At 42.3% G+C, this 26292-nt stretch overlaps 1 protein-coding gene across 1 annotated transcript in view; it reads right to left on the bottom strand.

Moving 5' to 3' along the window:
• Positions 1–2834: 2834 nt before the first annotated feature.
• The window catches only part of CACNA2D3 (calcium voltage-gated channel auxiliary subunit alpha2delta 3), an 867979-nt gene continuing 844521 nt past the window's right edge, over positions 2835–26292 (bottom strand). The window contains exons 36-38 of the mRNA XM_059161213.1: positions 6041–6158; positions 5742–5819; positions 2835–3241 (exon numbers count right to left, since the gene is read on the bottom strand). Of these exons, the coding sequence (XP_059017196.1) occupies positions 3149–3241; positions 5742–5819; positions 6041–6158 (289 nt within the window). The 3' untranslated portion in view covers positions 2835–3148. The remainder of the gene's footprint in view (positions 3242–5741; positions 5820–6040; positions 6159–26292) is intronic.

Here is a 26292-nt window from a genome sequence, read left to right as displayed (position 1 = left end):
CGAAGCCTGATGCGGGCCTCGAACCCAATACCCGAAATCATGACCTGAGCCAAAGGCAGATGCCTAACTGACTGAGCCACCCATGCACCCCAAGTTTTATTACTATTCTACCCTCAATAAATATTGTAATACTTCTATATTTTTATTAATTTTACCTATTCTATACATACATACATATATAATTATATATGGATATCCATATATATATATATGTGAAAACTTTCTATCTCTCTAGAAGAATATTGCTGCAATGTTACCCTGTAATGAGTCATGGGCACCTCTGGGTTGTTACCAATTACAGGGGACCCTGAACAACATGGGATTGAACCCCAAGGTCCCTTTACACACTGATTTTTTTTTTTATATATATACAACATGTAACTGTGAATGTATTTTCTTTTCTTCATGATTTTCTAATAACATTTTCTTTTCTCTAGTATACTTTATTGTAAGAATACAGTTTATGATACATAAAACACACAAAATATGTGTTAGTCGACTGTTTATGTTTCCTGTAAGGCTTCCGGTCAATAGTAGGCTATCATTGGTAGTTAAGGTTTTGGCAAGTCAAGAGCTGTACACAGAATTTCAACTGCGCAGGTGGTGGGGACACCCCCAACCCCCATGCTGTTTGAGGGTCAAGTGTATACTGAATGTCCCTGCCAAAATTTCAGTAACTAGGTGAGCTTTGCACTGTATTTGGAATAGCTTTATTATTTTTTTAAATTTCTCCTACTCTCTTGTAGCTCTTGAGGGCAAGGACTTCTCTGTTATCATCTGTGGCTTTGTGTCCAGCTCCTAGAACAGTGTTTGGCATATAATAGAAACAAAAACACCAAGAACTATCACAAACCTAGAGGACCCAGTGGTGAATGTTTCCTGAGATCTCACTCTCTGCCTGGGGCTCTTTAAATCTTTTTTTTTTTTTTTTTTTTTTAAGATTTTATTTATTTGACAGACAGAGATCACAAGTAGGCAGAGAGGCTGGCAGAGTAAGAGGGGGGAAACAGGCTCCCCGCTGAGCAGAGAGGCTGACTCGGGGCTCGATCCCAGGATCCTGAGATCATGACCTGAGTGGAAGGCAAAGGCTTAACCCACTGAGCCACCCAGGCACACCCTGGGGCTCTTTAAAAATACCTTCCCTGTTTACTGAACGGATGTGACCTTCACATCCAACCCAGGGAGTAAATGGGATTACCCTCTCTTTTATGGAAGAAGAAACAAAGACATGAGGAGGAACATCTCTTTGCCCAAGGCCCTAATACCATATAGCCCCATTATTGTTGAAAGAGAGTCTCTGAGTGACGGGCTGAGAAGGAAGGAGCAGACAAGACGGTGTCCAAGGAGTTGGATCTGAGAAGCTGAGTTGGGTAGAAGGAAAGAGTTTGGTGGAGGGGGAATCAATTTCTCCTCTGGACACATTAGGTTGGAGAAAACTATTAGATATCCAAACAGATAAATGGAATGGCCAGTTGTTTGGAGTCCCTGAAGGAACAGAGACTCTGAGGTGCTGCGTGGGGGGAGTGGGGGGAGTCATTCACCTGAAGGTGATGCCTGAGGACATCACAAAGCAACAGGGTGACTCAGTTATGCCGTCTTCATGACACAAGGTACTGAAAATGATGCCACACCTCTGCTTAGAGCAGGGAGTCGATTTATAGGTAATGAAGAGTGACTAGAGAGACAGCAAAATTGTAAATATGTATCAGACACATAGTTTGTATCATTAGTATTCAGTTATGGGTGTTATTATATATTTGACCTATTCTTGCCAGTTCTCCAGAAATATAAAGGAGAATCATAGGTCACATAATGTTATTTTTATAAAAAAAATTATGGTTATTTAGTGTAAATATAATGCATTTTTGGTACTTGTGTAGGCTACTAATGATTTCATTCATTTCCTTAGTGCAGAGAAGAGAATAATACCAATGACCACCGTGGTTTCAATACTATATAGCCCCATCCTTGTTGGAATTTTGACAACTTGACATGTTACAGTATTGCTATATTGTTAACATCACTGGAGGCATTAGAATTTCAAGAAAGAGAGCAATGCAGTATTGTTATTCTTATAAATACTGGCATCACCTTAGGATACGGCAGTATGATTCCATCGGTTTTTCTAAAATATCAACAGCATAATGTATTTGTTTTTGTTTTGTTTTGTTTTCAATTTCAGTGGCATTCTCCCCATGACTTTCAGATGTCTGTCTTATAAAATAAGACATTCTCGATTCTACTGAGGCATGGAAATTATTCCACTTTATTTGGTAACTATGATCCAGTGGAATCTGTTTTCTTTGGGTCAGGATCCAGTGTTTCAGGAATGCTTACATGTCTGGGTAGTTTCACATCTTGTAATATTTGAGATCTGATTTCATCCCTTGTTTATAGGGAAGCCAGAAGCCAAATGCTCAAGCAATAAGCTTGAGGGTCATTTGTAGTCATTGTTCTTTTCCTCTGTCAAGTCTTTTCAGAATGAATTCCTAGGATTTACTGCTTTATTTTCTACTCCCAAACAGTTCGACACTTGAGTGTTACTGGAGCTTGTGTTCTCATCCAAATTATGATTTCTATTGAAGCTTAGTTCAAAAATATTCAGGGTTCTTTGTCATAAACTCTTCCCATGCAGATGATATTTTGATTTGCTTCTGTAAATATTTTTATAACAGAGAGTGTAGCACCTAAACAATTGTGAAATATTTGTCTAGAATCTGCTTTAGAACAAAGTCTCTGCCAACAACCATCCCTTCCCGGAATCTGGAGCGGGCGACTTTTCCATGCAATATTCAGTCTGTAGTCTGAGCAATAAAGCAAAAATCGAAAGGTGATGATTTTAACATACTTTATTTAAAAAGTACACAGTTTTAAATTGGTTTCAATGGGTTTCAAGCAGAAGGGACACTGCGCACTCGCAGTCCCATTTCTGATGAAGGGTGATTATGTAGCAAACTCACATCTGCATGACTGGCAAAGTAAAAAGATAACTTTTTTGTCAACATATCTTTAAGAGTTTATATCACGCACAGTTTAGAACCATGAGACGCTGATGGTTGGACTATATTTCATGTCCCCTATGTCGCACCATATTTTGGTTCACAGTTTATCCATGATTTAGCATGCCAAGAGAATATCTCAGTCAATGTCACCTTGAGAAGAGCATCAAGAGCAGAGGGAAGAGGACAAGGACCATCTTGGCCTGCAGACTTGGCGCCCCTCCACACTCCCTTGCATTCTCCTACAGGGAAACACAGGAGCCATTAGAGCCAGATTCCAAGACGCCTTCAACTTTCTGAGCTGTGTTGCATCCCCAGACCCTCCCCTCCTCCCTCCAACGTAGGAATCAAGTGCTTTGGAACCTAGATAGTGCGAGGAAATGGACTTGTCTAAATTTCTTCGAGTTCACGATGAGAATCTCTGATTTTAGTTGTCAGCGCATAAAATGTTCCGAATTACTCTGTACACAGAACGCTCAAGAGGTAAAGGCTGTTGGTAGAGATGTCTGCTGCGATCAAATGAGAACAGCAGAATATTGGCCGTCTAATGTTCTCCTGTCAGAATGTAAGGAAAAGTTGACATCTAAGGGGCCTGATCATTGCAGAAACAGTTATAGAAGGTTTTGGGTGTGTCTTCCTTCTTTTTATCTGGGGTTAAGAGGGCTGTTTTATTAAAATGAGATCATATTATGTAATCCTTTCTGCAGCATGCTTTTTATCCACTGGTTGATGGAAATTCTTCCAACTCCGTATTTCTAGCTCTATTGTAGTAGCGATGGGAAAGATTTTCTTATCTGTTCTTTGCTGCCATGGAGAGTGCTGAGGGCAAGTCATTTACCAGTCCACGATGCTCGCCCACGCACCTGACTGTGGTGGGGATGCCCAGGAGTGGGAGTGTAGGGTGTTTTGGCTTTTGATGGTTATAGCTGGAGATATCCTCATTACCTGTAGGTCCTGCTCACCCAGGGACTTATATGGTCCCTGCCCTTGGTTTATTTTATTTTTATATATAGTTGTTTGCCTTACCAATTGTAAAAAGCTCTTCATGATTTGGTTTATCAATAAGTTTTCGAATTGTATAAATTGGTTATTGACTTTCAGTAATCTTTTTCCATAAAAAATTGTAATTTCTTATAAAGAAATTCTGGTTTTCTTTCATAGCTATCTGATCTTGGATAGGAAGATTTCTCCAATCCCTAACATTTCTTGTGAGACTATTATTTCACCATTTAAATCTAATCCGTATTTTCTCCTTTGAACTGAACCTTTGTCGTATCTAAGAATTTAGAATGGAAGCAATGGAAGGCCAACAGGGCTCATCTTTAGCCCCTTAGCACCTTCATGTTCAGAATAAGACCATGACCTCATCTTACTAAATCTAGAAACTTACAGAAAAAAGTTTCTTACAGAAAAAAATCCTAATTTTTGAATATTGATCTTCTATTTACCTAAGTAAATTATTTTATTAACTTCAGAAGATTCTTCCTTTAATGACTTTAGTTGTCTACATAGGTATTCTGGTTTTAACTGAAGTGATTTTTGTGTTTGGGACTATTATTTGTATTTGAATTTTACACAAAGAATTTTTTATTTGAATTTTATCACTGAATTTGATCAAAGACCTTTCCAGCATATATTTGCATAATATGTTGTTACTGAACACTTCTTTGAACATGGAAGCAAACATTCTCAATAAATTCCAAGTTTTTACTGGTACTCTGTTGACTTTAACATCTTCTCTAGGACTTGGAGAGTTTCACATTAAAGTTATTTGTTATTTAAAGGTGGGATTTAAAGTCAGTCAGTTGGGAGTTGGTGGCATTTTTAAAAATAGAGACCTTCCCAGGCTCCCCATAATAATAATTGGTCTAGATAAGCTTTGTGTTTTTCAAAGTGAGATAGAGTTAATTTTTACATTTCCATTCTTTTTGCTGGAATGAAAAGGCTTTTTTGCCTATGGTACTTTGGGGGTATTCATCTTTCTCGGTGCTAAGTTTAATTTTTTTTTTTTTTTTTTTGGATCCTCACTTCTGGTGTGAATGGAGTGCCTTTATAGTTGTGGCTTCAGGTGGTGACGGGAGGCTTATCATTCCACTTATATAAACTATCACTCTTTTTATTTTTAATATTTTAAAATATTTAAGGTCTGGGGACAGAGATCACAAGTAGGCAGAGAGGCAGGAAGGGAGGCAGGCTCCCCGCTGAGCAGAGAGCCCAATGCAGGGCTCTATCATAGGACCCTGGGATCATGACCTAAGCCAAAGGCAGAGGCTTAACCCACTGAGTCACCCAGGTGCCCCTAAACTGTCACTCTTGATCTGATACCAATATTACCCACTTCTACTTTGCATGGACTTCTTGTAAATAAAAGGCTGTCGAAAAGTCAGCTGGGAACCATCATCTGAACTACAGTTTGAAATAAGGAAATCAAGACAGCCAGAGCCACAGTGTACGTAATAAGGTAAAGTAATAAGACTACAGCACAACATAAGAGGGAAGGAAGATAGGAAAGAAGCTTTAACCATGGACACAGATAGAAGAAGACCATGAAGCACAGACTGAACACGAAGGCGCTGAGGAGCTCAAGGCGAGCCCTGGTGGCCTTCCACCGGCTTCCAATGATCTGCCGGCAAGGAATTGTTTTCTCACTAGTAAACTTCTGAGCTACAGTTCTTTGACCATTATGAGACTCTCAGGGTGAATCTGATGGAAAAAGAGAACAGGAAGGGTTCGCAGACTTACCTCAGGATGGAAGCCGTGACAAGACTCCGGGCGCCTTCTGATCTTCTGGGCCTTTAAACGTTCACACTTAAGGGATTCGTTATGTTGACTGTAGTTAAGGCACATTTTGCCCAAATGTCACTTTCCCTTACTCCGTATGTTGGAGCTCAAACCTTGGTCCTGAACTCCCTCAATGACTCTTCTCTCTCCAGTTGTGGAAAGGCTGTCATTGCCCCCTCTCTAGTCTCTCTCCCCTAGGTTTCCTTACTGTCCATTCCCCTCACCGGCTTCAGCAGCAGTGCTGGACCTACGCACAAAAGGATATACCTGATTTCGATGGGTGCCATGGTGATGGGGGTCATGGACTCACAGAGGCAGCTGCTGTCCACCACCACCATGAACAGATTGCTGCTTGGAATTTGCTGGATGACAAAGGACCTGTTGGAATATGAAGGACAGAGACAGTGAGTGGTCAATTATCATCTGTCAAGTCAAGAATCCTGAGGAAAACTTCTCCCCTGGGGAGTGAACTCCTTTGGTATTTTGGGAAACAGCTTTTAAAGACTGCCTTACTACGAAAAGTACCTCCTCCGTGAGGCTTTTCATTTTTAAATACCAAGTTTCACTGAAAAGACAACAGTCTATAACCTATGGCTGCGGCTACACATAGCTCATAAAACTCACCTTGGGGAGACTGGAATGTTATGCGTACAAGCCAGGAGAGTCAGATTGGCTAAATGAGCCCAATTTCCAAGGATACGGGGTCAGCTTTCCCAAGCCTCACTTCCTCTTCCTAGTTTACACTCAAAGTTCTTTGTTTCTCTCCTCCCAAAATGATGAAGTTTCTAGACACTTCCCTCTACTACTTTGCACAATGTCTGCCCAAAAGAGAGGTTCAATGTTTGCATGAGATTAATGCATGAGACAGTGTTGGGGCTGCGTGTGCCAGGGCTCAGGCTATGCGGCTGTGCTGACAGCCAGGTCCATCAGGACAGTCCAACGGAGGTAAACCTAATGGGCACCTGCTCTCTCGTCACCCGAAGCAGTGAAATGACAAAGTCAAAACACTCCTGGAGCAAGAAATACTACTGATTCTTTGGAGTAACAAATTACAAAACAAAATCCCATATTCTTCCAGAGCAAACAGATCAGCCCCATGTTTAGCCCCAAACCTGGAATCCCTGTCATATAATTTTCTAGGACATTTCACTAAATTCTGTTCAGTCGGATGAGGTAGACTGTGACAGAACAAAGAGGTCCATTTCTCCATAAGTGGAACCTTCATTCATCCTTCTCTCCACAAATTTGTTTTTATTCTCTGAAGTGTATCACCACAGCTTGCCAAGATGCCATGAAGAAGGACCCTTCTGTGTAGTGGGAAATTATAAAGAGAAGAAAGGACTTCCTTTTTATTTTTACTAATTAACACCTCTTATGTTGAGCTATCCAAAATGGCTCAGAGATTATAACACTACTGGTTTCTTGTCTACAAATGCCTGATGCCCAGTCATCTAATATCCTACAATTATCTCCTTCTCCTTCTTTTTCTTTTTTAAGCCCTCGCAGGGGACAAGGAAGGCATGCCTTTGCTCAGAGATGCTTCTTCAATGCTCCACCACCATCCATACTCTGGAACATGGACTCTGCCCTCCCATCCTTCTCCACAACTCTACTTGGCTTGAGAAAAAATTTCAAACTTGCTGTATCACTAAGACTTTAACATTGTTGGCTCTACCTCCCCCTTTCTGCACGTGTAACCTCTCTCCTCTGCAATGACACTGCTCTAGCGGGTGGCTTTTTTGGAATGGAGTATGCCTATCGGAATGAAAATAAGATGGCGCTCATCAGAGATCCAATGGTTTCCATGGTGAAGTCACGTTCGCAGAGTCTCAAAGACAAATGCGAAACCAAGATCCTACAACTCTTTAAAGAACAAGTGACTGCAAATATCTTCTCCCATTCTGTCAGTTGTCTTTTGGTTTTGTTAACTGTTTCCTTTGCTATTCAAAAGCTTTTGATCTTGATGAAGTCCCAATAGTTCATTTGCGATGACGTGGATGGAACTAGAGGGTATTATCCTTAGCAAAATAAGTCAATCGGAGAAAGACAACTATCCTATGATCTCCCTGATTGAGGAAGTGGAGATGCAATGTTGGGGGGTTTGGGGGTAGGAGAAGAATAAATGAAACAAAATGGGATTGGGAGGGAGACAAACCATAAGTGACTCTTAATGTCACAAAATAAACTGAGGGTGGCCTGGGGGAGGGGGTAGGGAGAGGGTGGGTTATGGACATTGGGGAGTGTATGTGCTATGGTGAGTGCTGTGAAGTGTGTAAACCTGGTGATTCACAGACCTGTACCCATGGGGCTAATAATACATTATATGTTTATTTAAAAATTTAAAAATTAAAAAAAAGAACAAGTGATTGATTAGAATATTATGCCAAATGAATCTACCAGATGGCCAATAAAGGAATAAGAGATGTAAATATAAAATAGAAGCTCCAAAGGGAAAGAATATTTTCCAATTGAAGAAAAATTTGACTTTTTTTTTTCACTAAAAGGGCCCATTCATGCACGAGTGAAACTTCAGATCATCAAAGATACATACCAACCCTAAAAGCTTCTCTAGAAACAAATTACTTTAAGAAGAATGAGAATGACACAAACTTCTCAATGGGGGACTTAAGATGAAGAAAATAGAGCAACATCTTTAAAGTTCTGAGGGAATGGAAAAAAGGAAATAAAAGGTATGACAGAATCCAGAGGAAAATAGATTCTAACTAGCTGGAGATATAGGTAGAAATTCTGCTTTAAAATTTAGGGGTAGTTATTGAAAATAAACTGAAGGATGAAAATCTGATTAATCCAAGAGAGCATGGTAAATTATACACATGTGCATGCGCGTACGCACACAACTACCGGAATAAAATAAAATTATTACCAATCACAATTAATGTCTGTTGGTTAGATTCACATATAAAAGGCAGAAATTCAAAAAAGGAATTAATTCAAATAAAAGGCAGAGTTTCTTAAATTGGGTTGATAAAAACACTGCCATAATGTCATTTGCAAAGAGATACCTCTAAAAAAGAATGACAGGAGAGAACGAAAAGACATCAGAAAATGCTAAAGACAAAAAAAGAAGGACAGGTTTAGTGGTATTCGTCTACAAATATTCACAGAGAAAATCATTAAAATGTAATAAAGAAAACAGTTTGTACTGAAAATGGTATAGTAGTAAACAAGCTATGACACGAACATTTACGATCAGAGTGTAAAACTGATAGAAATGCCACAAGTGATTGATGAACACATGATCTATTTTAAAACAGAGTGGAAATTCTTCATATTTAAACAACAGAATATGAGCTATTTTCAAACCCAGGGACCTGCAACACATTCCAAAGAGCCGAAAGCATCACTGATATGTTCTTTTAGGGTAGGGTATAATTAGAAATTAATAGCAAAAGATATATAAACAGTGGAAATAAAAAAATTTTTTAAAAAAACACATATTCAAGTAATCCTTGATAATTTAAGAACAGCCCAGACTCCAATCTGTGTGGTATGGCCTTAAACATGTTTATTGGGGAAAAACAGTTTGCCAATAAATGAACTAAGTTTTTGGATGGAGAAGTTGGAAAAAATAAGAACACAGGCCTGCACCTGTGCCCCTCTCCTTGGTCTTCCCTCTGGTACTCTGGGTTGGGTATTGATGGCTCTCTCCACCAGCTTTCAGGCTTCTCCAACAACGGGGCTGATGGAAGGGACGGGAAGTGACCATCGCAGACTTGCCCTCAGTTCACAAACAAAACTCTCCCTTGACCTCGCTTCCAGCTAGTGCCTTACTTCTCTGTCCTCTCTCATAGCACGAATCCTAAAAGAATTCTCCACAATCTGCCCACTTCCCCACGCCTCCCCTTTCTTCACAAATCCACTGCAATTCTTCTGTAGTCCTTTCCATGTCACTGAATCAGTCCTGTCAAGGACCCAGGGACCCGACTACCTTTCCTCTTGGTCTCCTGTGCCTCTGCTCCCTCCTTAATTGCTTCCGGCTCACCCTTCTCCACAGACTGCGCTTTCCGTGGGAGGAAGGCTACGTCTGTCCGGCCCCAGCAATCTGCTATCCCCAGCACCTAAAGGTGTGCCTCGGACTGAGCAGGTTCTCAGCAAATATTTGTTGACTCAGTGACGAATGGAATTTATAAAGATAAAAGAAAAAGAATAAATGCAAATAAAACTGTGAAGGTAATTGAAAGAACCCAACTCTGGTTTAAAAAAACATTGACATAAATCAGCCTTCGGCACAGAAGAAAGAAATCACAAAATCACATTAAAACCCAAAAGATCCAAAGGCATTTAAGCATTTTAAGTGATTATGTATACCATGGCAAACAATTTGAAAAGCTAGAGCAAACACACCTTTGGGGATAAAGTATAAATTATCAACACTTGGCCAAGCTGTAAAAACACAAGCAGAACAATTGCTGTGGGGAAAAAAAAAAAAAAACCTGAAATGCTCATTGATAATCTACCCACAAGTGAATACGACCGAGTCACCCGAAGAACAGATCTTAGTGTATTCATTGAAAACCCGTGTGAACCCACTGACCAACTACTAGAATAAAAGAAGTCAGCAAGATGACCAGTTACATAATCAGCATCTGAAACCACAGCCTCTCCCTGGACACAGGCAATAACCAATTAAAAAAAATATTTATGAAATAAAGAACCATTGAGAGCATCAATGATGACTATGAAATGCCTAAGAATAAATCTAGTAAAAGACTTCTTTATGAGGAAAATGACCAAATTTTACTGAATATAAAAGACAAACTAAGAATTGGGGGGAAGTACAATTGGATGGAAGGGAGCACTTCTTTTTTTTTTTTCTTTTTAAGATTATTTATTTATTTATTTGACAGACAGAGATCACAAGTAGGCAGAGAGGCAGGCAGAGAGAGAGGGGGAAGCAGGCTCCCCGCCGAGCAAAGAACCTGATGCGGAGCTCGATCCCAGGACCCGGAGATCATGACCTGAGCCGAAGGCAGAGGCTTAACCCACTGAGCCACCCAGGCGCCCCAAAGGGAGCAGTTCTTTGCAAAAGATGTCATTCCTCTTTCAATGGACCTTTTAATTCAAGCAAAGGAATTCAAAGGGATTCTTTTTTTTTTTTTTTAAGATTATTTATTTATTTATTTATTTGACAGAGAGAGAGAGAGAAAACAAGTAGGCAGAGAGGCAGGCAGAGAGAATGAGAGGGAAGTAGACTCCCCACCGAGCAGAGAGCCCAATGTGGAACTCGATCCCAGGACCCTGAGATCATGACCTGAGCCAAAGGCAGCAACTTAAACCATGAGCCACCTAGGTGCCCCCAAAGGGATTCTTATTGGGATTTTTGATGGAATTTGAGGTAATGGTCCTAAGATTCATTCAGAAGAGTAAAGAATAATCTGGACAACTGCATAAACTTGAGTTTGAGGGAAAGGGAAGCAAAGTGAAGGTGAGTGCCTCACCAGTATCAAAATCCACAAGAGGGAAAAAAAAAAAATCCACAAGAGGACTTATAGAAGAGGAAACACAGATGGACACCTGATACAGTAAAAGGGGTTCAATCCCACTAAAGGTTAGAGAAAAGATACATTAAAATGAGACTAAAGTAATGAAATGCACTTTTTACTAGCAGATTGGCCAAAATTTAATCTATGGTAACGTCCAATGATGGCGTCTGAAAAATTGAACATTATTCTGCACTGCTGGTGGGAAAGTGAATATGACCACAATGAGAACAATCTGTCATTACTCCAGAGGAAATCATTAGTGATCCTATTTTTTTTCAGCAGTTTTACTTCTCAATAAGATATACTCCTGTTGGGGGAGGAGTCAAGATGGCGGAGAAGTAGCAAGCTGAGACTGCTTCAGCTAGCCGGAGATCAGCTAGATAGCTTATCTAAAGATTGCAAACACCTGAAAATCCATCGGCAGATCGAAGAGAAGAAGAACAGCAATTCTGGAAACAGAAAAACAACCACTTTCTGAAAGGTAGGACCGGCGGAGAAGTGAATCCAAAGCGACGGGAAGATAGACCCTGGGGGGAGGGGCCGGCTCCCGGCAAGCGGCGGAGCAACGGAGCACAAAGTCAGGACTTTTAAAAGTCTGTTCCGCTGAGGGACATCACTCCAGAGGCTAAACCGGGGCGAAGCCCACGCGGGGTCAGCGTGGCCTCAGGTCCCGCAGGGTCACAGAAGGATCGGGGTGTCTGAGTGTCGCAGAGCTTGCAGGTATTGGAACGGGAAAGCCGGCTACAGAGACAGAGCCGACAGTAAGCTCGCAGCTCCGTGTTACCTTGAACCGGTCGCAGGCTCGGTGAGCTCGGAGCGCGGCCGGAGGTCAGGCAGACGGGAGTAACTGGGCGCTGTTCTCTGAGGGCGCACTGAGGAGTGGGGCCCTGGGCTCTCGGCTCCTCCGGGCCGGAGACCAGGAGGCCGCCATTTGTATTCCCGTCCTCTGGAACTCTACGGAAAGCGCTCAGGGAACAAAAGCTCCTGAAAGCAAACCCGAGCGGATTACTCACCCCGGCCCCGGGTAAGGGCGGTGTAATTCCGCCTGGGGCAAAGACACTTGAGAATCACTACAACAGGCCCCTCCCCCAGAAGATCAACAAGAAATCCAGCCGAGACCAAGTTCACCTACCAAGGAGTGCGGTTTCAATACCAAGGAGAGCAGCAGAATTCCAGAGGAGGAGAAAGCCAAGCACGGAACTCATGGCTTTTTTCCTGTGATTTTTTTTAGACTTGCAGTTAATTTAATTTTTTCTTTTTCATTTTTTTTTTTTCTCGCCTTCGGGTAAAATTTTTTTTTTTAACTGTTACCTTTTTCTTTTTTAACGATTTTTTACTAGTTTATCTAATATATATATATATATATTTTTTTTACATTTTTCTTAGGTGTTTTCTTTTTTTAAAAATATTCTTTTCTTTTCTTTTCTTTTTTTTTTTTTTTCTTTTTTCTTTCTTCCTTTTTGAACCTCTTTTTATCCCCTTTCTCCCCACTCATGATTTTGGATCTCTTCTAATTTGGTTAAAGCATATTTTCCTGGGGTTGTTGCCACCCTTTTAGTATTTTACTTGCCCCTTCATTTACTCTTATCTGGACAAAATGACAAGACGTAAAAATTCAACACAAAAAAAAGAACAAGAGGCAGTACCGAAGGCTAGGGACCTAATCAATACAGACATCGGTAATATGTCAGATCTAGAGTTCAGAATGACAATTCTCAAGGTTCTAGCCGGGCTCGAAAAAGGCATGGAAGATATTAGAGAAACCCTCTCGAGAGATATAAAAGCCCTTTCTGGAGAAATAAAAGAACTAAAATCTAACCAAGGTGAAATTAAAAAAGCTATTAATGAGGTGCAATCAAAAATGGAGGCTCTAACTGCTAGGATAAATGAGGCAGAAGAAAGAATTAGTGATATAGAAGACCAAATGACAGAGAATAAAGAAGCTGAGCAAAAGAGGGACAAACAGCTACTGGACCACGAGGGGAGAATTCGAGAGATAAGTGACACCATAAGACGAAACAACATTAGAATAATTGGGATTCCAGAAGAAGAAGAAAGTGAGAGGGGAGCAGAAGGTATACTGGAGAGAATTATTGGGGAGAATTTCCCCAATATGGCAAAGGGAACGAGCATCAAAATTCAGGAGGTTCAGAGAATGCCCCTCAAAATCAATAAGAATAGGCCCACACCCCGTCACCTAATAGTAAAATTTACAAGTCTCAATGACAAAGAGAAAATCCTGAAAGCAGCCCGGGAAAAGAAGTCTGTAACATACAATGGTAAAAATATTAGATTGGCAGCTGACTTATCCACAGAGACCTGGCAGGCCAGAAAGAGCTGGCATGATATTTTCAGAGCACTAAACGAGAAAAACATGCAGCCCAGAATACTATATCCAGCTAGGCTATCATTGAAAATAGAAGGAGAGATTAAAAGCTTCCAGGACAAACAACAACTGAAAGAATTTGCAAATACCAAACCAGCTCTACAGGAAATCTTGAAAGGGGTCCTCTAAGCAAAGAGAGAGCCTACAAGTGGTAGATCAGAAAGGAACAGAGACCATATACAGTAACAGTCACCTTACAGGCAATACAATGGCACTAAATTCATATCTCTCAATAGTTACCCTGAATGTGAATGGGCTAAATGCCCCTGTCAAAAGACACAGGGTATCAGAATGGATAAAAAAACAAAACCCATCTATATGTTGCCTCCAAGAAACACATTTTAAGCCCGAAGACACCTCCAGATTTAAAGTGAGGGGGTGGAAAAGAATTTACCATGCTAATGGACATCAGAAGAAAGCAGGAGTGGCAATCCTTATATCAGATCAATTAGATTTTAAGCCAAAGACTATAATAAGAGATGAGGAAGGACACTATATCATACTCAAAGGGTCTGTCCAACAAGAAGATTTAACAATTTTAAATATCTATGCCCCCAATGTGGGAGCAGCCAACTATATAAACCAATTAATAACAAAATCAAAGAAACACATCAACAACAATACAATAATAGTAGGGGACTTTAACACTCCCCTCACTGAAATGGACAGGTCATCCAAGCAAAAGATCAGCAAGGAAATAAAGGCCTTAAATGACACACTGGACCAGATGGACATCACAGATATATTCAGAATATTTCATCCCAAAGCAACAGAATACACATTCTTCTCTAGTGCACATGGAACATTCTCCAGAATAGATCACATCCTCGGTCCTAAATCAGGACTCAACCGGTATCAAAAGATTGGGATCATTCCCTGCATATTTTCAGACCACAATGCTCTAAAGCTAGAACTCAACCACAAAAGGAAGTTTGGAAAGAACCCAAATACATGGAGACTAAACAGTATCCTTCTAAAGAATGAATGGGTCAACCGGGAAATTAAAGAAGAATTGAAAAAAATCATGGAAACAAATGATAATGAAAATACAACGGTTCAAAATCTGTGGGACACAACAAAGGCAGTCCTGAGAGGAAAATATATAGCGGTACAAGCCTTTCTCAAGAAACAAGAAAGGTCTCAGGTACACAACCTAACCCTACACCTAAAGGAGCTGGAGAAAGAACAAGAAAGAAACCCTAAGCCCAGCAGGAGAAGAGAAATCATAAAGATCAGAGCAGAAATCAATGAAATAGAAACCAAAAAAACAATAGAACAAATCAACGAAACTAGGAGCTGGTTCTTTGAAAGAATTAATAAAATTGATAAACCCCTGGCCCGACTTATCAAAAAGAAAAGAGAAAGGACCCAAATAAATAAAATCACGAATGAAAGAGGAGAGATCACAACTAACACCAAAGAAATACAAACTATTATAAGAACATACTATGAGCAACTCTACGGCAATAAATTTGACAATCTGGAAGAAATGGATGCATTCCTAGAAACATATAAACTACCACAACTGAACCAGGAAGAAATAGAAAGCCTGAACAGACCCATAACCAGTAAGGAGATTGAAACAGTCATTAAAAATCTCCAAACAAACAAAAGCCCAGGGCCAGACGGCTTCCCGGGGGAATTCTACCAAACATTTAAAGAAGAACTAATTCCTATTCTCCTGAAACTGTTCCAAAAAATAGAAATGGAAGGAAAACTTCCAAACTCATTTTATGAGGCCAGCATCACCTTGATCCCAAAACCAGACAAGGATCCCACCAAAAAAGAGAGCTATAGACCGATATCCTTGATGAACACAAATGCGAAAATACTCAACAAAATACTAGCCAATAGGATTCAACAGTACATTAAAAAGATTATTCACCACGACCAAGTGGGATTTATTCCAGGGCTGCAAGGTTGGTTCAACATCCGCAAATCAGTCAATGTGATACAACACATCAATAAAAGAAAGAACAAGAACCATATGATACTCTCAATAGATGCTGAAAAAGCATTTGACAAAGTACAACATCCCTTCCTGATCAAAACTCTTCAAAGTGTAGGGATAGAGGGCACATACCTCAATATCATCAAAGCCATCTATGAAAAACCCACCGCAAATATCATTCTCAATGGAGAAAAACTGAAAGCTTTTCCGCTAAGGTCAGGAACACGGCAGGGATGTCCATTATCACCACTGCTATTCAACATCGTACTAGAGGTCCTAGCCTCAGCAATCAGACAACAAAAGGAAATTAAAGGCATCCAAATCGGCAAAGAAGAAGTCAAATTATCACTCTTCGCAGATGATATGATACTCTATGTGGAAAACCCAAAAGACTCCACTCCAAAACTGCTAGAACTTATACAGGAATTCAGTAAAGTGTCAGGATATAAAATCAATGCACAGAAATCAGTTGCATTTCTCTACACCAACAGCAAGACAGAAGAAAGAGATATTAAGGAGTCAATCCCATTTACAATTGCATCCAAAACCATAAGATACCTAGGAATAAACCTAACCAAAGAGACACGGAATCTATACTCAGAAAACTATAAAGTACTCATGAAAGAAATTGAGGAAGACACAAAGAAATGGAACAATGTTCCATGCTCCTGGATTGGAAGAATAAATATTGTGAAAATGTCTATGCTACCTAAAGCAATCTACACATTTAATGCAATTCCTATCAAAGTACCATCCATCTTTTTCAAAGAAATGGAACAAATAATTCTAAAATTTATATGGAACCAGAAAAGACCTCGAATAGCCAAAGGGATATTGAAAAAGAAAGCCAACGTTGGTGGCATCACAATTCCGGACTTCAAGCTCTATTACAAAGCTGTCATCATCAAGACAGCATGGTACTGGCACAAAAACAGACACATAGATCAATGGAACAGAATAGAGAGCCCAGAAATAGACCCTCAAATCTATGGTCAACTAATCTTCGACAAAGCAGGAAAGAATGTCCAATGGAAAAAAGACAGCCTTTTCAATAAATGGTGCTGGGAAAATTGGACAGCCACATGCAGAAAAATGAAATTGGACCATTTCCTTACACCACACACAAAAATAGACTCAAAATGGATGAAGGATCTCAATGTACGAAAGGAATCCATCAAAATCCTTGATGAGAACACGGGCAGCAACCTCTTCGACCTCTGCCGCAGCAACATCTTCCTAGGAACAACGCAAAAGGCAAGGGAAGCAAGGGAAAAAATGAACTACTGGGATTTCATCAAGATCAAAAGCTTTTGCACAGCAAAGGAAACAGTTAACAAAATCAAAAGACAACTGACAGAATGGGAGAAGATATTTGCAAACGACATATCAGATAAAGGACTAGTGTCCAGAATCTATAAAGAACTTAGCAAACTCAACACCCAAAGAACAAATAATCCAATCAAGAAATGGGCAGAAGACATGAACAGACATTTCTGCAAAGAAGACATCCAGATGGCCAACAGACACATGAAAAAGTGCTCCATATCACTCGGCATCAGGGAAATACAAATCAAAACCACAATGAGATATCACCTCACACCAGTCCGAATGGCTAAAATCAACAAGTCAGGAAATGACAGATGCTGGCGAGGATGCGGAGAAAGGGGAACCCTCCTACACTGTTGGTGGGAATGCAAGCTGGTGCAGCCACTCTGGAAAACAGCATGGAGGTTCCTCAAAATGTTGAAAATAGAACTGCCCTATGACCCAGCAATTGCACTATTGGGTATTTACCCTAAAGATACAAATGTAGTGATCCAAAGGGACACATGCACCCGAATGTTTATAGCAGCAATGTCCACAATAGCCAAACTATGGAAAGAACCTAGATGTCCATCAACAGATGAATGGATCAAGAAGATGTGGTATATATACACAATGGAATACTATGCAGCCATCAAAAGAAATGAAATCTTGCCATTTGCAACAACATGGATGGAACTAGAGCGTATCATGCTTAGCGAAATAAGTCAAGCAGAGAAAGACAACTATCATATGATCTCCCTGATATGAGGAAGTGGTGATGCAACATGGAGGCTTAAGTGGGTAGAAGAAGAATAAATGAAACAAGCTGGGATTGGGAGGGAGACAAACCATAAGTGACTCTTAATCTCACAAAACAAACTGAGGGTTGCTGGGGGGAGGGGGTTTGGGAGAAGGGGGGTGGGGTTATGGACACTGGGGAGGGTATGTGCTTTGGTGAGTGCTGTGAAGTGTGTAAACCTGGTGATTCACAGACCTGTACCCCTGGGGATAAAAATATATGTTTATAAAAAAATAAAAAATTAAGACAAAAAAAAAAAAAAAAAAAAAGATATACTCCTGTTCAGGAACCTAAGAAGTCATGTGTAAAGATGCTCCTGGTAACACTGTTCATTTAGGGGAGAAAAAAAAAAGGAAACCCATCTCAAAGTCCATCAAAAAAAGAAGGATTAAGTAAGCAACAGTGTGTCCATTCTGTGGTCTCCTTGGCACCAGATGTATGGAGAAAGGGAATTGTTTATTGCTGTCAAAGCATACCCCCAAACACAGTAAGTGGGAAAACAATGTTGCAAAACCATAATAAAGTATGAATATTTAAGAATATGTATTAAGGGTATTTAATTCTGCTACAGAGAACAAGAAAAATAAGTGGGATGGATGAGGTGTATCAGATGTGTTCGGGATGGCAAATCAGTAAGCCACACATGCATCATGACTCCTGTTAGTCACAGCAAGAATGAATGGACTAAACAACAGCAGGACCACATGTGAGTTGGACACAACAAAAGGCAGAACATAGGAAGGGTCTTCTTAGCAATAAGAAGAAATGAAAGTACTACATGAAATGAAATATTTATAAGGCAGAGACTATGTCATCTCCAAATTGAGAGCTCTCACTTACGTCATCCTTAAATCAACCACTGGCAACTCCTATTCTCTGCCTGAGACACATGGAAAAAGTCACGGCTGCCCAGCAGGTGGACACTTGCTCTCTCGCCCATGAAGCAGGCAGGTATTGGCCCAAGGAACTCTCTGCCTGCTGAGCCTCCAACCTTACCCTCAAGTCTGCTCCTTCTACCATGTCATCGGGGGAAAGAGAGCCAGGGAGCAGACCGGCGGAGGGGAGGAAGGGAGGAAACTGACCAGGAGGGTCATTGTCAAAACAAATGAGTTGAATCCGTAACATTGAAGTTCTTTCGAAGAAGGTGTTCCAGTATTCCTCAAATATTTATAAAATGGAGTGTTATGGTAAGGGGCAAGTACTGACTTCCTCCTTCTGCAAAAGAGAAAACTGGGACTCAGAGTGGGTAAGTAAACTCTTACGGAAGCTACACGAATAAGACACGCTTGTGCCCATTTCAGAGACCGGGAAACAAGAGGCTGGGTGACTTCCTGGAGCGACAGGGGCAGAAGACAAGCCTGTGAGGTCCAGCCCATTGTGGGTCCATGACCACAGCAGGCAGCAGAGGTGCTGTCTTGCATGGGACTTATTAGTGCTCAAGTTCCTTGAGGGCGGACCCAGAGTGATTCCTCACTTAAGGAGAAGGGCAAGATATTATTGCTTTCCATTTTATTATTATTAATTATTTATTAATATTTTAATTTCTTCTCTTAGTAGAAGTTCCCCAAGTGAAGCCCCACAGCAATCTTCTCTCCCCCACCCCCCCAAATCCTAGGAGATGAAAAGCCTTGCCTGTAGCTATCCTGAAGCATAGGAAAACACCCCCTACAAAGGATTTGCCAGCGGAAAGATTAACTACTTTTCCATATTTTAAAGACTTACTGTCTGCTTATTAACATGGTGCTTCGGAGGGGTCTGGGCAATGTTAGCTGTACATTTATGTGCACAACGTGTATTTATGGCCCGGGGTGCAGGGTTGAACTTCATAAAACACACCTCCATCCAGCTGGGCCCAGCAGCCAGACTGACGTCATTGTGCAGGGGAACTGTGGCCTGGGTTTGCCTGGGGGCCAAAAAAAGGCAGCAGGGAAATGCCTCAACACAGAATCACAGCGGCGGTTTCTAAGCAGGGATAGGTCAAAATGCGTGAAATAAATTAGGTCCTCCAGGGAAAGAGGGAGGCAATTTTGATGTGTCCGTTGCCGGAACTGAAATAACCCAGTCCTCCCTTTTCCACTGGATCTAGACTGAGAAAGACTAGCAGGGGGGGGAGGAAATGATGTGATTTCAAGACGGCCTCCCCTGACAAGAGAGACTATTAGCTGCACGCTATCCACTAAGAGGGGCTTTACCGGCCACATGAGGGAAGAGATCATGCCGCTCCCTGGACAAACACACGTGACGGGGAGGACTCAGGGATGAGATACCCAGAGGCCCCGTGACGCACGTCTGGAGAAGTTGGTTGGCTTGTCTTTTATGAACTGGGTACAAAACGGTGGCTTAACAAATAATCAGGGCAGGATGGACTAAAAAACACTTTGAAGCCTTTGCCTCTTTACAGATTTTCACCATTTATAGAATTCCCAGATTTCCCTAACATCATCTAAAAGACAATGAGTAAGTCACAGGGGATTTGAATTCAGCACCGAGCCTGTCCTTGGCGGTACTGTTCTCCAGAGGGGCTGGGTATGTAACCATGGCTCTCCAATGGGGTCTTACTGTCTTTAGGAAGAAGGCTGTCCTCCCCCACCATGCCCCCGAAGGCTTACAGTGACCCAGGCCCATAATTTGGGGGGAGCAAACATGTGGGGACTATTTAAATTCAAGCTAGGAATTAACTATTGACGGTGTGTTCTAGCGTAATTCCACAGCCATGCTGTCAGACAGCGTGGGGAAGGTGCCTGGACCTACTCATGCTCAGCCCAAAGAAAGTCAAAGAATAAATACTGGGGCCTTACCTGCTCACCCCCAAAACGTGTCAGGGCTTAGTAGAAGCATGAAACAATTCCTTCTCTCCTTCCTTTCTTGACTCTGCCCTCAGCCCACTATGCAGAGCTCCTGCTTCCACATCTCTACGTGGTACCTTGTATGGGTTCCCTAACTTTCTGACAACTTTAGGTTAGTACCCTTAGGCTAGGCTAGCTGGAGACTCTGATTTTGCATCTAGTTCAAAGCTCTACATGATTTTTCCTTCAAGCTTCTAGGTTGTAGCCTCTTCAAGCAATTATCAGGCTGCCCTTCTCACTGTGCTTTGTCTACTTACAACACAGCTTGGCCTCTGGTGCCTTCGGTGCTGCCCAGCACCTGCATGGGGCTCTCTTGTGAGGTTCTGATGGAGTCTTCAGAGGAGCCACAGCTCTTCAACACGCCCCAACTGGTCCACCCACATAGCAACTGCCATCAGCTGCTACGGCAAGCTTCTTGCCCTCGTGTGGACCTCATCCAAGAGCAGCCATCTTGTTGGGTTTAAGCGAGATGACTGCTCTCTTCCACACTGCTCACCTGACTCTTGGGAAACACAGATCTTTGCTGGTTTGACATAGGCCACTTCAGTGTTATCCCTTCTCCAACCTTTGCTCTTTCCCACCAGGTCTCTTTGTCCTTTTCAGATAGGTACGCGGACATATTAGTATGTCTGTTGCTTACAGACATTGGACCAGTGCTGGACTCACCCTTCTTCAGGGACCCCCCCACCCCCCACCCAAATATAGAAGAGTCTCCTGGAGCATTACTCCGCGGCTCATCAAGCTCCCAGCAGGAAACAGTGCCCCCTGGAGGCAAGAACCTTGTTCCACAAACTGCAGTCTCTCTTCTGTTGGGCCCCTCTTCAAGGCTCACAGGGCAAAGGAAAAATGAGCCAATTGTCTATCCTCAAGTGGGTTTGGGGGTGGGGAGTGGAGGGAGGATTTCCAACTCTAGTGACGCTCAAAGACTGTTCTCCTTAGAACTAGTGCCACTCTGTCCTCACCTCAACCCCAGACTACAAGGAAACCCCCAACTGACATCCTGCTCAAATTGTCCCATGAGTGTATTCATGTGAGGCATCTTGTATGGAGCTGAAAGAGAACTAGTGCTGGGGGTGTGTTCTGTAGGTGCCTAGAAGACATTTAATGAATGTCTTACTCCTGAAAACAATCTTTAAGAGAACAGAAATAGGCACTTGATTGCAAAACAAATTTAGCATCGGCTTCAGGACAACTGGCTCAGAGTTGTCTAATGAGACTCAGTAGATGGCATAGGGGCTCACTGTCCCCTCTGCTATTCATTCTTGTTCTGACAGTGACAGCCCACAAAATTAAACCAGAGACAAGAGGGATGATTAAATGTTGGAACAAGGAAAATATTCACAGGTACCTAAAAGTCACCCCACCCCCCAATCCCAATAATCAATGCCTCTGTTTCCTGGATCTCTTAACAGTACCAGCGTGTATAGATCCCACAAGCCAGAGGTCTTTCCGTGATTCTCAGTGTGGTCCTCTCTGAGGGTCACCACACACTGATTTGGCCATCTGCTTGATACCTCTCGAGCCCACCTGCCCATTGGCCACGACTCAGGGCCAGCCTTACGGGCAAGCCCCAGTGTAGTCACAGGGGCCTATGCTCAGAAGCTCTTGTCACTGAGGGTTTACTATTCTGCATGTCTGTCTTGAAATGTTTAAAGTTATCATTAAATTTGCTTTCTTCAGCTATTTCTCCAAGTAGGACATGGCACCTCCGTCCAGCGATTCGTGGAAGGGAGCACCCAGCGGCCAGCGGGCTGCACAGCCTGGAGTCATGGGGGGAGGACCTGGGAATGCCTCTGAGGGTCTGTACTCACCCAGTCCGAGTCCCTGTGTCTGAGGGAGCCCAGGATTAAAAAGCACCTAAAAAGTAGCAGGACAGGTCAAGAGAGCCCACAGAAAGAAGGAAAATTTTTACTGTTTAGGGACCTCGAATGACACTTTCCTCCCACTTTTCAAAGGCACAGCCCATATTTTCATTTTGTTCCGGGCCCTGTACATCACGTGGCTGGCCCTCCCAGCCCGTCTCACTTCTAGCACACCTTTCAGCTGGCTTGCCTGCCTGAAGCCCTTCTCCACTCCCAAGGTGGCCTAATACCTCCCCAATGCAAGGCTGACGGCTCCATCCCCGTCTTTATGCCCTTACCCGGGTCCCTTAGCATCTGCGCGATGGTGTGCCCATGAGGGAAGCAAACAAGAGCCTGGGTGATCCCACTGGCTGTCCCTCCATCCTGATGTGTTCACCTGCCCCAACCTCGCCACCTTCCTTCCCGCCACGCAGCCATGCTCACTGCCGTGGGCTCCTGAGTGCATCCTGCTTCTTCTCCCTCAGTGCTGAGACCCAGACGGAGCTCATTAGAATTGCCCACAGAGCTTCCTGTTTTGTTGGTTTTCAATGAATGCCTAGGCCACACCAAAAACAAATTATATTAGAATCCTGGAGGTTGGGCCAAGGCAGGTGTATTATTTTTTTTTTTTTAAGCTACTCTAGTGATTCCACTGCGCTGCCCAGGCTGAGACCCTACTGATATGAAGGAGCGCGCCTCAAACCTAGCATCTTGTTGAAATGGATGGTGGACTCCTGCCTCTGGAGTGGGGTCAATGATTCTGCCTCTCTCACCTGCTCCCAGGTAGTGCACATGCTACTGGCTCAGGAACCAGCATGGCTCTGACGCTTGCAGCCACCTCGTCCCCACCCTTGAAGAACCCCGTCGCAGTTCTAGAGAGCTCTCTCTCTCTCTCTCAGGGAAGCGTGTTCTCCATTCTCCCATGACATATCATAGGCACCAGCATCATCCACATAAGACACACACACTTCTATGTACACGTGAAACCATGTTACTACCCTTGTACCACCAACCAGAAAAGGATGGAAGCATAAGACACTTTCCTCTAGGCAGTATTTGGAATGGCCTGAAAACTGTAAGCTATGGAACCTGTAGAAAGTTTTCTTTTGGGGGGCGCCAGGGTGGCTCAGTGGGTTAAGCCTCTGCCTTCAGCTCAGGTCATGATCTCACAGTCCTGGGATCGAGCCCTGCATCGGGCTCTCTGGTCAGCAGGGAGCCTGCTACCTCCCCACCCCCCGCCTGCCGCTCTGCCTACTTGTGATTTTTCTCTCTGCCAAATAAACAAATAAAATTAAAAAAAAAAAAAAAAAAAAAAGAAAGTTCTCTTTTGGTAACCCGGGGAAATACATGGACGTTAGCCTCTAGAGCAACTAAAACTGAGTTTCAAGAGGCCCCTGTTGTTGTCTGATAGGGCGCGGAGGACACACACATTAAGAAGCTATGAATAAACGAAGTAAAAGTACTTGCCAAAATGAGCTAAAATCAAAAGTCACAAAGGCAGATGTTTCAAATTTGAGGACTTGATTGGCCACCTAGCTATTACCCCCTCATGGGTCCCTTAATGTAGCTTATTCTAGGGCTGGTGGCAGGAGGGACAGATTTACTCAATGACACAGGACTACGAGTAAGCCAGCAAGTGTCTCTTCTTCCTTTCTTCCTTTTCTTCCCATTCCCTTCCCCTCTAGCTCCTTCCCTTTCTCATCCCCTTCCTCTGTCCCTCTAGATAACCAGACAATTACATTATTTTTTAATTCAGGTGGTTTTGTCTCCTGTTAGACCTCCGAGAACAAGACACAGACCTTTATTTTGTTTTCTATGCATTGGCTAAGCACTAAAGCTCACTGAAGGATGATGAAAAAAATAGTCAAAGGTAAAAAAAAAAAACTCAGAGCAACACAAGTTCCTTGGCAAATGAGTTTTCATACTATACAGAGTATAGTACAAGGTTTCAGCAGCCCAGAGTGGGTAATTCCAAGGACTCTGCAAGATCCACGCCTCCTTGCTCCTGGTGGATTTCAGGACAAAAAAAAAAAGGGCCCTGCCCAAGTGCTCTAAAGCAGTTTTCTTTGATATCTAATCTCCCTCCTTTTGATACCAGTATCCTACTCTGCTCAAGAATCCACCCTTCCTCCAGGCAGCCCAGGTGCTTCTGAAGAGCTAGTCCTGCCCAGGCATATTACCTGAGCCTAAGCTGATTGGTACAATTCCTTCTGAAGAAAGCGACTGGTTCAGAGATGGGCATTGGACCTAAGTTATTCCAATCAGACTCTATCTCTACTCCCAACACTGGGGAGCAAGGAAGCTTTCAGCCTTAGGAGTCACTGGCAGCTCTCCTGTGCTCATGAATGGAAGTGTTTGCTGGAAAATGCAAAGAGAAAACCTAAGTCTTGGTGACAAGACATTGCGAAACCAGAGCAAGCCATTCCTGAAGCCTGCATCTCAACTTTTCACTTTATTCTTTAAGCTTGCTTGAGAGAAGCTGGAGCCTCTTTTATTTGTAAGGAAAGAATACTAGAGTTCTTATGATAGTCAACATGTTGCCTACTTGAATCGTTGTTGGAAAACTTAGGCTTTAAGGAGCTGAGCCCAGAAGCCATCAGCTTTGTTCCCACGAAGTGTATCTTGGATGGCCCACCAGGAACCAGACTGGTGTAGGTGTCTCCTGCTCTATCTCACTAGTGTAAGAAATATGCTGTTTTCAAAGTTAGGAGCTCAGATTAGATTAACAATCATATTATCTTTGTTATACTGACTTATTCAAAAATATATACAATGGACACATTATGGCATTCCATTTGGGACTTGCTGATGAGAAAGCACACAAAAAGCTCAAGGCATGCTTTGTCTGCAAGGGACAGTGTCCTGTGGTGCCAGTATTTACCATATTGCTGATGGAATGAGTCAGAAAGAGCCACAGCAATGCCTTCCACTCCTCAGTCCCATCAGTGATTTGTTGAGATTTTTGGTGCCAACCCAGAACCAATAAACAACTTCGGCAGGAAGTCCTTTAGCATTAACAGCACAAAGCAGATAGCAAGGAATGGTATTCTGGTTTGAAATGGTTTGAAATATAGGTGGGGGAGCCCCATGGAGTCAAAAGCAAGAGGCACCCAGTTTGCTTTTCTCATTCTAGAAGAAGAGAATCTCAAAAAAGCTAACAACAAGAGCTCTTTTCCAATCTTGTTTTTTTGTTTGTTTGTTTGTGTGTGTGTGGGGGGGGGGTTGTTTTGTTTTGTTTTTTGGCACTAGGGTCTTCAGAAAATCCTCTTAATTACGGCAGGAACCAATTTCTTCCAATCCCCTAAGAAGAGTAAGGAATTTATTAAATATTTTCACTGGAACTAGCAGTGTCTTTTGTTATAAATAATGAGAGTAAGAGCTGACCTGTATACAAGGTTTGCCTTGTGCCAAGTACTTTCTCAATGCAGTCCCCTTCCATCCTAACACCAGCTCAGAGAGTTACCTTCCTCACTGATGCAAGCTCTGAGATGTTAAACAATGTTTCCAAGTACTAAAAGCCATCAAGTATCAAAGCCTCAAAGCTTTATGTCCACTCTTACACTGTAACTGATCACCAGCACCATCATCCTTAACTGCTCTCCCAGTCATCAGCATCTGCCCCTTCCTGAGCATTTAGGCTATGCAGGGAGTGAAGGTCTTTTACTGAAATTGGCACAACTCCCATGAGCTAGTTAACGCTATTCCTAAATTATCAAAGAGGCACTTGAGGCTTAAGGAATTTAAGTAATCTGGACCCATCTTGGTCTAAGATAGAACACGTAATAGGTGTCAGAGCCACGGCCTGGATTTAAGCTGCCAGATTTTATAGACTGCCATCTTATCCATCGAATAACAAAATCTCCTGCATAGAAGTGTTGGG

This window comes from Mustela lutreola, chromosome 2 (genome assembly GCF_030435805.1).
Source record: "Mustela lutreola isolate mMusLut2 chromosome 2, mMusLut2.pri, whole genome shotgun sequence".
Lineage (NCBI taxonomy): Eukaryota > Metazoa > Chordata > Mammalia > Carnivora > Mustelidae > Mustela > Mustela lutreola.
This window is presented reverse-complemented; position numbering and strand designations above follow the sequence as displayed.